Raw genomic sequence first — 16,154 nt, 5'->3', positions numbered from 1 at the left:
AATGTATATATTAGTGTTTGAGTGTTATTCACCACTTGGATGTTTGTTATTAATTGTTTCTTAGTTTGAGATATATGCCTAAATAAGGATATTTAAGAAAAGAAAAACTGCTATTAAGGTTAAAAGAATAGGTATCTTGCGAGTTGTAACATTCACTGGCCTCAGTGTCAGGCAAACACTTGCTTCTATCCGTTCTTGTCATAATTCCTTCCTCATATTTGCCAGCGTCTTTTATTAATGTAGGCGAGCTAACACAGTTCACAAAAGAGCAAAAATATTAAAAACATATCTTTACTAGACAGGAAAAGAAGCTAAACTTGTGAATTTATGAAATGCACAGTCAGGAAAGTAGAAATTAGTGGCAAAACCTTTGTCAGTGTTCACTCTTAGGGTTGCATATAATTTCAGAGGTTTCACTGCAGGTTCTAATGTGTTTTATAATTTGAATTTCAGTATGTGCTCAATTAGTGTATATATATCCACTTTATCTAGCAAAATTGTTTTTAAGGAACTATGCAGTAATATTTAGTTTGTCTCCCAGGAATATGGTAACAATAGTGGATAAATTGGAATTCAACATGCATGGTTTCCATTGGACTTCCAAAACACTATAACATTAATCTATAATAAAAATATTTGAGATTATGGATATTCTGTAAAGAAAATGTTGTTGCATGTGTTGACAAAATATAGTATTTTCCCTTCTTCTTTAGCCAAATAATAATTTTAAATATTCTAATTTCACTCACAACAAAAGTTAATAATGCTTTATTACATAAAACTATTTATTTGGGTTTTTTTAAGACAAGAATATCAAGTCTTTTTTCATTGCATGTATTCAAACTTCTCATTTTCTCAACATAATCCACAAAGTTAGAACAAAGAATTTGGTTTCCATTTGTTGACTTTTCATGTACATGAATACAATGAATACAATAGCAGTTGTTTCTAAATTAAAAAAAAATCCCTTTGTCAGACCCAAGCAAAATATGAAGGCTTAGGATGGTGCTACAAGCAGATGATAAAGAGACAATGAGTTGAGAACAAGTTCAAGGCTTTAGAAGGAAGAAACTTCAGCATCCTACAGGTGACTTCTGAAGCTGCCTTCTGCTAACTGAAAATGAGACTGTGCACATAACCTGTCTGGGAAAATCTCATTATCAAAAGTAGGTTATATCTTATTGAAAAACTATATTCTGAAAGCACTTATTTATTTTACAGTATGTACATTTCAACAGCCTGGCTGATTTTAGGTGAGACTGAGGTCTCAGTCAATCAATCAGCATCCTTTTAAAGGATGTAATCAAAACAAAGTGCTTGTTTGCTTCAGCTATGTGTTCTGTGCTTTTATGGTCCTCATGTCTTTCATCAGCATTGGTCTGTAGATGTCCTGCAAGCTTTCCATGTAGTCTAAATAATCACTCACTCGAAATCCATGCAGTGCTTCCTCCTGCACAGATACACAGAGAAAGCATTTATTAGCTAGGGAAAAAAAAGTGCAACTCCAATTTAATGAATTCCAAGCTTCTAAAGATAGCTCATTTTGTTCTGATTGTCAGAGCCTGGCTGTTTACAATAGATCGTATTATGTTTTATTTAGAAATACAGATTTGGCAATATCTGCTTTCAGACAGTTTTTTTTTTTTTTTCTAATTACACATTTGGTATCAGGGAAGTTCATTTCACTGGGATGTTGTTTACCTCATTTTTGGAGAATATCTTATTGAAGATTTTTAAGGTAAACAAAGTAAGGTTTAAGAAGGGAAAGCCAGGTACTAAAGTATTCTTTTGAAAGAAGATTTCTACACCAGCACATGGCACAAGTTTATAAGTGTGGCTTTTATATCCAGCTAGATTCTAAAGAGAAAACAGGAGATGTGAATATTTTTTAAAGCAAAGATAAAAGAAGATCTTCATAATGTGCTTAAATAAAACCAGAAAAAACTGTTCTGCACCACTAAAAGTGATTAATTCTTACGAATTCCAAAACACAGACTAAAAGAAAGTGCCCTCAGAAAACAAACAGATAATGTTCCTTCTCATAGCTACTATACTGGAGGGATAAGGAGGATGCCCCAGAGAACACAGGATCCTGAAGAATGGTTTAGTGTAAAAAGGTTGTTACTGTTGTGTACTCATAATCTACTAAGTATTACCACTGTTGGCAGCATGTGCTGCAAAAAAAGTTCTGGAGCCAGTCTCTGTGGACATAAGTTGCACCTCTGGTGTATTAATTGTGAATCTCTGCTAAGTAGAATTCTCCTGAGAACATTTACTCAGGCTTGGAAAACTGCAAAACTGCACTTGGGCATCTGAACAGGAACTCAAAATAGTCTTTATATTTCTTCTCCTCTACACAGAAGCAAAGTGAAAGTAAAATTTTACCTTCCAAGTTGCTCCTCATGCACTATAAGAAAGCTGACTATAGTGGAATATAAAATTATATATATATATATATATATATACACACACACAAACATATATCTAGAACTAAATGGCATGTAGTGATAGGACAAGTGGAAACAGCTTCAAACTCAAAGAGGGTAGTTTTAGATTAGGTATGAGGAAGAGCTTTACTGTGAGGATGGTGAGGCTGAAACTAAGTTCTTCAACACTGGAAGTGTTCAAGGCCAGGTTCAACGGTATAGTGGAAGATGGATTGGAACTAGATGATGTTTAAGGTTCCTTTCAATTCAAACCATTCTAGAGTTTCAATTAAGACTTATCAATAGCAGGAGTACAAGTATGCTCCTTTTTTTTCAGTAGTGGTTACTCAGTAAATTGCTGATGTTCCAGTACTGCATTAATTTACATTTTTTTCTCATTAATTTAATAGTACCATGCCAAACCTTTAGTCTGATTATACTGCATGTAGCAATGTATGAATTCTTTCTTCTATATTTTACATATTCTATCCAACAATGCCATCAAGATACAGCTTTAAAGATACCTACTCCAAAACCAGGGAAAATAAAACAATAAAACACATTCATTAGACTGTGTACCAAACATTTTCAAGGAAGCAGATTGTGCTGAGCTACGTTTCCATATTTAAGCACATGTAAGTTGGATGTAAACCAGTCAGAAAACTATTATTCTTAGGACAGACTAAGATGCAGATATCTAGTTCTCAAAAATTTTGACAGGTGAAAAAGCTAGCAAAAAAGACAAAAATGTCCCTGTGAAGAAGAGTAAGATAATGTATAAATTTACAACTGCAGCTACAGATATGCACTACCCTGCAAAAAGCCCCAACCCCAAACATAGTTTATAATTGGGAAAGAATATGAAATTGTGAGGCTGGTTATATAGTAATTTGCATTTCTTCAAACTACTAGCTTGATCAGCTTTGTGCTACATCTCTACAAGTTTCAGCAAGCAACAACTGTGCAAACCCACTTTTCTGGAGAGCACCTTGTTCAATGAGATTGAGCCCACATACAGAGAACTGAATCAAATGCTCTCCTGACTTCATGTGCCTATTTTCATTGCTCATGAAGGAAATTGCTCAGTGAAAAATACAGGAAAGCTATTTTCTGGAAAACACTATACACAATTTCCTGCCAGGGAACAAATAAAATTAAAATATTATTTTACTTGTTTAAAAGGACTAAGTGAAATTCAGTAAGAGTTTCAGATTAAATATATATATATATATATATATATATATATATACATATACACACATACATACATTATATATATATATATATAAAGTATATATCCTCAGTAATCAGAGCTTTGCTTCTCCTCAACAGTTGAAAAATTAAGAAACCCTTACTTTCAGAAAAACCTGAAGATCTCGGGCTTCTGTGTGCTTCAGGATGTCTTGCTGTAGGTGTCTGAACAGAGAAATACATACATATATTTGATAATCAGGACCAAGTAAAATGCATATGGCAATGTAGTGACAGATCTCACTCCAGTCCATGTAATTCCAGAAACATTGAGTTATCCATTGCAGACAGATCTAGATGAGAATGAAATTATATATAATTAAGTAATTCTATACATTCTGTCATAATTGATCAGCTTTATCTCTTTTCTATACTACAGAACCTTTTCCCTATAACATTACCCCAGCTATGAAAATAAAAGGGCTAAAGTACAAAAAGAAGCCAAGATTCACAATTTCTAATGCACAGCCTCTGAATAGACTCCTAGTGAGTTTGACTAAAGATAATACACTGTATCCATGCAATCCACACTTGTACAAGTGTATTCCGGCACCTCCTAAGTTTGAGACTTGAAGTCCAATGAAAGCAAAAATGATTTTTTTTTAAGATTTTGTTTTAAATGTGGCTTAAAGGGTAATGATAGTGATGAAGACATGTTCAATGAGGGCTTTCCTTTCAATTAAAGTAGTTCTCTGCATTATAAATGAATGCTAGGTCCTTCCCTAAAACACATTTTCATTTAATGAAGAGAGTATGAACACAGTGACTCCTTTGCCCTGTTCTAAATTACAATGTATTAAGAGGTATAATGTACATTTAATTTGGTTCTAGACTACAAATCTTCTGCTAATCATTCCTTAAAGTGTTTAAAAATATCCAGCAGAATTACCACAATTCCAATTAGATGACAATAACCATAGTCTGGTAGTAAATCTGTTTTGAGATATTTACTGAGGCACACAATCTCTTAAATACATCAGAACTGTTTGCACAGTTCAGAGTTTGTTTTAAATACTGCAGTAGAACTGCAAAATCATGCAGAAGATACAGTGGCACCCATGAAAGGCATTTCAGTAACTTGTTAAATAAATGAAAAAAAAAATTATTAGCAGTTTAGAACAGTATCTATGTATTACTGAGTGCACACAATTAAAAAAAGAAAATAGTGTAACTTGCACAAGAATAGCTGAAGGAGTGACTGTCCCCATGTATTTTCTTCATCCTAAAATAGGAACCTTATTACAAGCACCTTATTCCTATGCTGAGATAAATTCCTTCATCTGCTATTCTTCTTGCCTCAAAAACCAAACACCAAGCTGACTAATTTGAGCAATGTTTGTACCACAGTGGCATCTGCCCCCATTAAAGAGTCTTTTCAGCTGTATATCTTGCAGGAAAAAAATGAATTTTGAAGGCATACGATGAAAAATATTTTCCTTGCCTTGGCACAGCAATACACTTTCTCACTCTGGCAAGGTGTCCTTTGCATGGACAATCTAACTCACTGCCTGGGGCTTTTTAGCCTTCATCATGACTGCAATCTTTAGAAACAATGGTTCATACATAGCTGTCCATACTATCAAACAATTGTTTTAAGTAGGCAAAATGAAAGCTGGTGTTACAGATAAATATTCTTCTGTTGTAACACCTCTTTAATATGAAAGAATAGTGTGTTACCTGATTGTAATAATTACAGTAGCTCATATAAAATTAATTTTTCTCTAATATCACAGGAATTGCTTCCTAGTATATAACCCATGGTAAATTACCCATTTCTCTCCTATGGAAAATTTAGATAATTATTCCAGGGAATAAGGTATTTTGTTTAAATGCTAAATCTCAGGATTTAGTATTTATTATTTTTATCAATTTTTCTGCATGAACATGTAATAAAAGGTCATCAGCTCCCATACACTGGTATTATTCTATGAGTTAGTCACTTTCTATTTTCAGACGCTCTAAGTCACTGTGTTCTTACCTCTTACCCTCAGTATTATAACAACCACACAAGTGCCATTTAGAAAAAATGGCCAGTAGTTCCTCAGTGTTCTTGATTTTGTAGATTTAAGTTAATAGGTTGATGATAATTTAATACACTTTGATCAGTTACCTGGGATGGAGTGAAACCAGACATGTGGAAGGCTGAGCAGACAAGGGGCAACTCAGCTTTCAGCAACATTTCAACGTAGTGAGCACTGCAAAAATAGACTGGATGGATGCCATATTCCACTGTTGTAACAGGCAGGTGCATCTGGTTAACAACAACAACATCATCATCAACAATGAAACTCAGGAACAGGATTACAGAAATGTATTGTTTTTTAATGCCTTGCTGAGAACAATATATAAACATACACACTTTTATATGTAAGATAAGTAATTCTGATTATTTTAGAGACAGAAAACAGGATAAACAAAATAGATTGTATTTTCATCAAGAAAAACATGTAGGTAACTAAAGAAAAGTGTTAATAAATATATCCTAATTATTACTGTACATTAGTAGTCTATTTCCTTATTGTATACAGGCTTTAATTGTCAAAACAGGGATGGAGAAATTGTTGTTATATTTTAAACAGGAAAATTGAAGAAGAGAAAAAAGATTGATTTCTGCTGATTTTTTTTCCTCTATTTAGTAGTGGAGTGGAACTTCCATGATATTTGGAGTTGTTTTTTTGTGTGCACATATCTTTGCAGCATGTGTGGAGAGTGTGAGTGAAATTCTATTATGTGCAGCAAAAGGAGCAGAGGTTTTATCACTATGGAAGGCTCTGGATATTAATTCCCAGTTCCAGGTACTGAATCCTTAGCACCAGTGGGTTTTTTTGGGTTTTTTGTGCACTCACAGAATAGAGTAAATTTCAGCACAAATTTCATTATGCTGGAACAACCTCAGGCCAGACTCAGTGCTGAATGAACTGATACCATCATCCCTTCTAGTGACAAGACAAATCACTTGGTATTACTACAGAAGCCTCCATGCAGAAGAAGCACAGAATCTAATCTGCGTTTCTTGTACCTCACAGTTCTCTGGTAGAGACTACAAGTTTAGAGTTTATGTTCAAAACACAACATGACAATGTCCAAAATATTAAATATATATTAAATAAATGTCCAAAATTTTAAATAGCTGGGAACTCCCATAATGAAAGATAGAAATTATGCTTCCTATATTACAACCTCAGTCCAGATACTGACAATTTAAAATTGTCAATCATACAGTATTTATGCAGTAATAATTTTTAAAATTTACTAAATATAGTCAAATGTATTAAGCAAATTTCAAAACTGTCACCAAAAATACCCAAAAAATCAGATCAATGGACTTGCTCTCTTACTGGAATCTGATAATTAAAAAAAAGTTCATTCAGCAGTATCACAGCCTTCACACAGAATTTAATGCCACTAACAAAGTTTGTTTTACTGCCAGCTTTAAAATTCATTAACATTGTCTTCAGACCACCTGGTACTTCTCTCTTTTCAAACAAAAATTTGAGCAAATATCAGATCTACATTTTTCCATTAATTTTTCAGGGTCATGTATTTAGATACGGGAGCTTAAGGAAAATATAATGCATTAGGAAAAAAAAAACAAATAATAAAAAAAAAGTTAAGAAAAAACAAAACAAAGGAGATTAATAAAGTCTCATTTGTGAATGTTCAAAGGAGCCTTTCAGAATGAAACAGGTTATAAATTCTTACGGATAAATGCAGTCTTGGTAGCCAGAGAAATGCTGAAACAAGAAGACATGAAAATTGCTGAAGAAACGTCAGTGTCCTCTCCCTGTCTCCTGACATTATGAGGAAGATGGAAGATGCAAACCAGTCATAACCAGCATAGTGCTCCTGCAAGCAGCCTGAACAGGGAGGTTAAGGAACTTAGGCAGAGATCTACTCCTCACTCTCCTGCAGCAACCACAGCTCTCCTCCTTCCAATATCCACAAACACAGAGCCAGGAGTTGGGGTTGTTCGACATGGCCAAGGGGAACAGAGCTGCACTGAGGGCAGCATCGAGGCACAGTTGGCTCTCAAACTGAATTAAGAGAAACAGTTTAAGCTGTTTTCCCCTTATACTATTTTTTTTAGTCAATACATAGTCAAGCTAAATCAGTAAAAGTAAACAAAAAGCAAGTAAATGCAAAAAAATCTGCACCAAAGTGAGTGTGTTTGTAAAGTGCAAGAAAAGAGAATAGTGGAGGAATAAAACAGGAGTTAAAATTATATTTAAAAAAAAGTAAAAGAAAAGCCTTAAAAATGAGATTCAGCATATTCTGATATACACCTGAAGTATATTTTAATAGTGCTATGCAAATTTAATAGTGGTATGCAAAACAGAGAATAATATAGCAAAGCTGGTTGAAAAGCTGTTATCTGTTTTATTTATTTTTTTTTTACAGGAAGTTCCACAGTAGATCCAAAATAACCAAAAGTCTAACCACTTCTATTGATCTGACTACTACTTATCACACTTACCACTACATGGGCAGTATCATTAACAGTGTTGGTATTGTGGGAGTACCACACATACTCATTAATGTTCAAAGGTGCATTGCTGCAGGCTCTTTATCACAATCAAAAACATGTGATCCCACTCCAAAATAGTTGATGAATGAGAAATGTGAGTAATGAGAATGAAAAGTGAAAGAGATTTGCACTTCTAACAAAGTATGGGAACAAAAGGGTCAGCATTTTCTTAAGTGCATTGGGAATGTGTTTAACTTAATAAAATTACAAAATAAAAGTGCTCTTTTAATTTTTTTTTTCTTTCCATAAATATAACACACCTACACCTCTATTGAAAGTCCAAACTAGGATTTCAAATTCCACGAAATTTTTAGACTATATAACTTATACCATCAGGAAAGGATACAAAGTGAAGACACCACAGTTCTTTGCTGTTGTTTCAGAAACTCCTCACAATTCACTAACACGAAACACAACCCATTTTCAGCATCTTCTTTTAGCAAGTTTAAGTATTTTCCATATCTGTTTCAAGAAGTTAAAAAAAACCCTCTTTAGTTAAGCTGTCATAAAGTTGTTCATCACTAAAATGATGCTGCAGATATACACATAAATAATCAAATAAAACCTTCTGTGCTCTTCCTAGAAAGGGTACACAGCAAACATCTGCTGCTCATTGTTACAAATCCTCACCCAAATTCCCTTTAGTTCAGTTTTAGAGATGGTGGTGGGGGAAAGCGAGTATTCTAACACACATGACTCAGTTTCTTCACATACAATATTTATATTTCAATATAATTATTGTACGTGTAATTATTATAATCAGAATTCAAACATAAATGCTAAAGATAGCAATCGTGCAAGTACAGATATCTAAGCTTCTCCTTCATCACAGCTCTGCAAATTACCAGCCAAATAAAATGTTTAAATGGCATATAACTAAGCTTAGCTAAACAGAATCATATAACAAAGTAATGTGAAGGGAAAAAAAGGCACATAATTCAGGATAATGCAATTTTATGGTAAATCTTACTAGCACGTTACAGTTAGTCTTTACAAAAACAGAGGATAATAACATACATCAACTGTAAAGATAATTTAATTATGTACTAATACCTTTTCCAATTCCAGTTAGAATTCATTTTCCTAAAGTTTATCTTAGATTTAAATGCTATAAAGCAATGAGTTGATGGATTAAGTATTATTAAAGTTATTCTGTGAAAATCAAACAAATCCTAGAAATACTCTAGAGAAATATTTTAATACCATGTACCTGACTGTCATTTCAACACCAAGCTGCTGCACAGATGAAAGGTTTTCTTTCTTAACATCTACATCCATGGCTAAAACAAAAGAAAATAAATTAAATAAACTATTATAAGAAATATGATTTGAACTGAATACTAATGTAAAGCTCTTTCTGTGTATGAACACCAATTCTGTAAAACTGTCTTCTATTCAAAATTATTTTGGTAGTGTTTGGAAAGTATTCATAAAGAATCCACATTCTTCACAAACTTTTTTTTAAAATGAAAATCACCATCTTTATAAGAAAATCTTCATGGTTGGTATAGTTACCATTAGATTTCCAGCAAGTAACATATTTTTCAGCCCCATATCTTAGTAGAACTTTATCCTTTCTGGCCTAGAAATCACAGAAGACAACCTATTCTGATCCACTTTCTTCCATTACAGAGGTCTTAAAATTTCCTAGCTGTAATTCCAACTTTATTAACAAAAATTCTATTCTGGTATCAATCACAGAGAACTTTAAAACTGATAGATTTAATAGATTATTTAAATTCCATATTTACATGCATTTTTTCATACAGTAAAATATACCCTATTTTCTGCAGCTGTTTAAATTAAAAATCCAAGCTAGAAAAAATTAATAAATAAGGATTTAAAGCAACCACTGTTTTAGCATTTCCTGAAAATTTTAAATTCTAAATTAAATTTTAAATGGGCATTTTCCCGATCAGACATATGTTATCATGTAAGATAACTATACCTGAGATAAAAATTGCAGTCTAATAATATTATGAGTTACAAAGCTGAAGGAATAAACCTTGAATATACTTCTTTGAAAGTTCTACTTAAAAACAGCAAGAAATGAAACAAATTAAAATCCTTATTAACTGACAACATTTATTAAAAATGTAAATAATAGATATGGCAGCAGAAGTTAAAGTATATTCATGTAAATGATAGATGTAAAAATATAATTAAGCAGATCACACAGTAATTTATGTATTTTTTTCTATATCCTCAGACAGAGAAATCAAAGTGAAGGATTCCCTGGCTATTCATGTAGGTAAACGCTCTTTGTTCCTAGCAAACAAACAGAAACTAAGGTTTAAAGATTAAATAGTTACAAGTTCAGGGAGGAAAGGACTCAAAGGGAAAACAAAAAATAAACAAACAAAACAAAAGAAAACACAAAAATCCCTCAAAAAACCAAAAATAAGATTCCATCTGCTCATATCATATGAGATGTATGGCAAGAATAAAATCCCACTGTGTTTTGTAACTTTCACAGAGAACAGTAATTTAAGTGTTAGGGTTGTGAGAAGTTAACCTTGTACCTTTGACAATATATTTATACATAATAAATATCAACTGCTCTTTGAGTAAAATTATCTGATTCAATAATCTGATGGGACTGAAACACTAAATGCACATCAGAGAGGTTTTCTGCAAGCCAAACAACAGGAGTTCAAATATCTTTTGCACAGCATACCAGCAGTGCAATCTTTGGAAGTATACATATAAGTTCACAGGGCATTTCATTTAAAACCCGACAGACTTTTTTTTTCACAACTTTTTACAGCTCCTGTTCCAAGTTACCTGTTTACTCAGGCTACAATTGCCATACTAAGTCAATATATTTTCAAGTTTGTGTGTACAAGTGAGAAGGCAAGAGGCATACATCCATCCTAGCTAATAGGGGGAATTTAAATGAGTTGGCTGTGGCTAATGACTAATTCAGTCCCAACACCACCATGTTTAATGGCAGCAGAGGGAAAGTAAAGCAATGACCTCTAAGCTCCAGTGCAGTCCTGCTTCCATTTTGAGGTGGATCCTCTTGTGGGTGGCAGTGCAGGAATCCCACTCCAGCAAGGGTGTAACTAAAAAAGCTGTATCACAGCCCCCTGTGTGAGCCCAGTGTCCACTCTGTAACAGTTTACTGCAAGTACTGAAGGCTCATTGTCCATTAACAATAAAAGAACACAAATGACTTCACTGATTTTCATTGACTTTTCTTCTCTGTTGTAACAATTTCCTAGTGGCTGGAAAGGGCTTTTTTTTCCTCACCACATGTCCTCCTGATATTTTTCTCTGTATTTTGAAGGAAGATAAAATTAACTTGAAGTCTGGACTGAATAATAATTCTCTATCACACAGTACCTTATCAAGGCAAAACCTTTTGCTTTCAGACACCACTGTATTCAACATAATCACAGCTCGGTATCCTGCTAATCCAAAAATTGTGCTTCTTTGTCCTCGGTCAAAAGTTTTTATTTTCCCTTTTGTTTATTACTTAACAAACTGGGAAGACTAGGCCTAGGAACACTATAAAATAATTTAGAATACAAAAAGGACTACTTTCCACTGATTAAAAACTGGACCTAGAAACCTTAAATGCTACCTTAAACTTAGAAAAATGCTATGAAAAGCAAGTGGAATATTTAAATACTGTATCTTGCAATCCATGGACAAAAAACTTGCTGCTTGTGACTGTACTATTGTGATGATGCCCATACATCTGATTTAATGCAGTGAGTTAATTTTATACTAAATTTCTTTGACAAATATTTTTCAATACACCTGATATAACTGTCTTGAAACACAAAAGGTTTCATAACAAAAAGGCATGGAGAAAAGTCAGTTCTCTAAATAAGAATGCCATTCATTGTCAAAGGCCAGACCACCTCTCTGAACTGTGAATTAATAATATGATACAGCACTTTGGCTATTACTAAATTGAATGAACAATATATTTTGGCAGCTTCCTTTTTATTTATCTTAAAGAAAAAAAAATCTATGTTGAACAGACACTTCACAATTTTTTTTTTTAAACTGAAAAACACTGTTAAACAGAAGCCAAAACTAAACTAGTGACTTGAAGGATATTGGAATTCTCTAGGAGCTAGTTAACAATTTAAGAAAATTCTTAGAAATCACCCCAATGGGCAGCACTTTTCAAAATGCTATGTAGCATTCAGGAGCACAAAGAGACTCCCATGAGGCATGATTTTTTAAATTACTGAACTCAGTCTATAGTTATACGCACTCCAGCATAAGTTAACTGCCATGCATAGTCCTGTGGCATTCTTTCTGATCAGCCTACACTTCAATTAAGTTTACAATTTATAGGAAAAATTGCTTTCTTATTAATTTTTCCTGTTACCATGACAAAGCTTTTATGTGTTTAAGTCAGAAAGTGGGCTACATCTCATTCATACTGAAATGACAGGAGACCAAGCTGAAACAGCTTTACGGTATATGTCATGTAACTTGTATGGTATTTAGATACAATTTAATTATTTCCCTGTTTAAAGTGCTTTTATGGCAAAGACAACACTGGCTTCCCTTTTGTCTTAAGTAAAAAATATTACTAAAGCTGTTACTCACATTATTGGTTAAGCTCTTTCACTTCCTGGTGCCCAGGCCAAATGGTTTTATGTCTATATAAATAATCTTTGGAATATACTAATGGATGCTAAATTTTAACTTTAGTGACAATAAGAAAAATTAGGTTTCTTGTGATGGATGAAAAAGACTTTTGACTCAAAGAAAATATTTAAGTAAAGGTTCTGCAAACAGCTGAAAATACCTTGATAGCCAGAACCACCTGTGTAATTCCAAAACTGCTTTAAAATACTTAGAAATATATAGGTATATTTGCGATCAGATTTCTAGTCCATAGCTTTGTCCATACAAACTGAAATTATGGATCTCATTTTTTTTTCCTATGATTTATTATTTCTATTAAGAAACCAGCAGGATTTCACTTACTCTGCAACAGGTATCTAAACACTGACCCTCTCCATTGACAGATACTCAAGCAGACAATATTAATTTTTATGCTTTGTCAGTAACTATCCTTTCTCATTGTGATGTTCTTATGAAAGTTTTCTATTTTAAACATTATTTGGACTTGTGGCAGAGAGTTTTTCTCCATAATCTGTTCCACCATTTTGCTACTGTTTCTTCACAAATAATCTTTTTCCAAAGAAAAGCATCACTTTTGTTGGATTTGAACTGGGAATGGAGACAATGTAAACAAGATCCAAGAGTGATTACTGGAGAATGTTGCTGGCTTCTCAGAGGTAATCTCATGTGCAATTCTACACTATCGAAAGTACCTGTTATGTCATCAGTACTCTTGTCATAACAATATATGGCAAAAATATTAATATCTAGAATTTAGTTATATAATGATCATCACAAACACTCAAGCTGTTTCTGGCAATAGCTTAAGAATGAACCACATTTTCTGTCCAGTTACCTAAATTGGCAATGGGTAAAATGCTTTTTGATAACATCATCCTCAAAATGGTGCACAGTTTGAAGAAGTGAATTTATCAAATGATGCAGAAAGAATGGAAAAATTTCCTTGCTTCTCCTTCCCTTTCAGCCCAATTTCAGGTTGTAATCCTGCATTTTGCATTTGCTGCTCCTTCTGAACAACTCTATACTGATACCTTCCTACTGGTGTATTTAAAATTTCTTAGTTTGTTACCTGACCCACCTGACCCTTCAAAGATTAAGATCTCATTAAATGGCAAAAAGCTCCTATAAGATTTTGTTCAGTCAGAGAACTTAGGCTCATCTAGGAGAAGGAACACACCATGACATTTGAGTTTTATGGCCAAGACCTGAAATCCCTGAGGTTCTGTCCCTTTGGCAATATAGGGCAGAGCTGTTTCAGAGACAAAGTCCAGTGGAAACAGAGGATTTGACTGCAAGGTCACCTACAAAAGCAGAGCTCCCAAAAAAAACCAAACAACCTGCAGATCACAAAACATTGCGGCACTCCCAAGTCTGGGGAGTCTGCAACATATCATGGGGATCAATTAAGAAGCAGAGACATCAATACATTAGATGACTTCATATTTCTCTGATAAATGGGTTTGTTGAAACCTTTTAAAAATGATGACATTTTCACAAAGTGTTTCTGTTATACTGAACTGGAATTTGCTAACAGAAAGAGCAAGAGGCTATTTTAGGAACTTCGTATCCCTAATATATAATGCATTGTATTTTACTACTACAGTAAATTTCAGTTTCTTGCCATTTTACTACCTATTACAGCTAGACACCAATGATTTGGTTGTCAGTATTTTAGGGTTTATAAAGGAGAAAGAAAAAATAAAATCAAACTAGAAATTATTAATTCTAGGAAAGGGGAACAGACAAAACATATTCACATATTCAATCCTCTGAATAAACATAACAGCAGCATCATTGCTGTTAGCAGAAAGTAAACTTCATGTAGGATTTGTGTTACTGTTTATAATTGAACATTGCAACTGCATAGTGTTTTATCAGATATTTTTTCCTTCTCTCTTATCTTGAGAATGGTAACAACCCAATCTAATTTAATTTTTCCATATTTGCAAATTTTATAGGAGATTGGAATCCTGAGGGGTTTCATGGCAGATGGATGACTGTGTTATTCTAATTACAACTAGCTACAGGTTTACAAGGCTGTCAGTTTTTTAAGATAATCAAATTCTAATTTTAGGAAACATGATAAATACTGAATATCTATGTGGTCTGCTGAATCCACCTTCATGAAAAATGTGACTTTTCTTCATTGAAATGAAACAACTATTAGAAATTGGCTTTCAATTCCTCAGACCAAAATTTATTTAAGAGAAGGTGGATACATACATACAATTGCCAAGTTCGTATTGGCTTACTTAGATGTGGAACTAGAAAGATGTTTCCTTCTAACAGCTCATTAGCTTTACCTAATACAGAAAAATGTCTCTACTGCAACTAGTTTTAGGATTTAGGTTAGATGGCTCTTACAGGAGTATATGAAAAACACACTGTGAAATAACATGGCATTCAATAATTCCCCTTGAAGAAATTGCAATGCTTCAAAAAGACCACCAGAAAACCTTGGGAAATTAAAAGAAATCTGGCCAATTGTTATTCAATCAGTGAGAAATCTAATTTTAAACAAATAAGGTCTGATAAAGATTTGAGTGTGTTTTGTTATCCCTTTGGTACAAACATAGGAAACATAATTCATTCTGGATTCTCAATGTGCATTACCCTCCCTTCATAGGAAGGCCATCCTGTTTATTTTATGATATAAAAAAAATACAAAATTAACATAATTTTAGCTATATAACCAATTCTTAAAATCATGCCCTTTTACTGTTTCAGAATAGAATTAGAATATGATCACAGATTCAGTTTTTAGAGCCAGACTTTTGTTTCATGTCAAGCAACATGGATTTATTGGCCTAAACTAACTTCCCTGGCTAACCCTTATTGCTATACCCATTTGAAAAAGGTGCTATGAAGTTCGAATAACTATTTTCCTATAAAAGTTAAAGGAAACCTTTGATGAAACATGTTGTTTGCCTGAGCATCACTCTTTCCTAAGCTGAAGAACTCTTCACAGAAGAAGTCTGTGATAATGTTGCTGCTGACAGGGAAAGAACTCGGTCCTCTGCCTACCTCTTACCACCAGATTTCTGACTATCTTTGAGAAGACTTCTTATTATCTAATTTCCAAGCTTTTCTTCATTAAAGCACATGGAATATCAGAAGCATTTGCACATTAAAACTGTTCATTAGATAACCTGTTAAAATGTTGGAGCCTTTATTTGATAACTGAACAGGCAAACTTATCCAGAATTAATGTCCAACAGAGCCTGTGTAAGACCCAAAAGAACCCCTCATTCAGAAAATACAAAAATAAATATTAGACAGAGTTGGTTTATCATTAGAAGAAAATCTTTAAGGCTCACAAAAACCAAGAACTGAGGTTT

General features: G+C 33.4%; 1 protein-coding gene across 6 annotated transcripts in view; it reads right to left on the bottom strand.

Moving 5' to 3' along the window:
* Positions 1-764: 764 nt before the first annotated feature.
* The window catches only part of TBC1D32 (TBC1 domain family member 32), a 75,388-nt gene continuing 59,998 nt past the window's right edge, over positions 765-16,154 (bottom strand). For 4 of the 6 annotated variants that reach the window (XM_021547178.3, XM_021547177.3, XM_077782249.1 and 1 more), the window contains 6 exons: positions 9,413-9,482; positions 8,549-8,664; positions 7,380-7,534; positions 5,788-5,928; positions 3,782-3,970; positions 765-1,450 (listed from right to left, as the gene is read on the bottom strand). In XM_021547178.3, the coding sequence (XP_021402853.3) occupies positions 1,331-1,450; positions 3,782-3,970; positions 5,788-5,928; positions 7,380-7,534; positions 8,549-8,664; positions 9,413-9,482 (791 nt within the window). In that variant the 3' untranslated portion in view covers positions 765-1,330. Of the gene's footprint in view, positions 1,451-3,680; positions 3,971-5,787; positions 5,929-7,379; positions 7,535-8,548; positions 8,665-9,412; positions 9,483-16,154 lie in introns of those variants that run through there. The other 2 variants (XM_077782252.1, XM_077782251.1) reach the window with 2 other exon arrangements.

The sequence above is a fragment of the Lonchura striata genome, chromosome 3 (genome assembly GCF_046129695.1).
Source record: "Lonchura striata isolate bLonStr1 chromosome 3, bLonStr1.mat, whole genome shotgun sequence".
Lineage (NCBI taxonomy): Eukaryota > Metazoa > Chordata > Aves > Passeriformes > Estrildidae > Lonchura > Lonchura striata.
The sequence above is the reverse complement of the archived record's forward strand: the minus strand, read 5'-3'. Positions and strand labels throughout refer to the sequence as shown.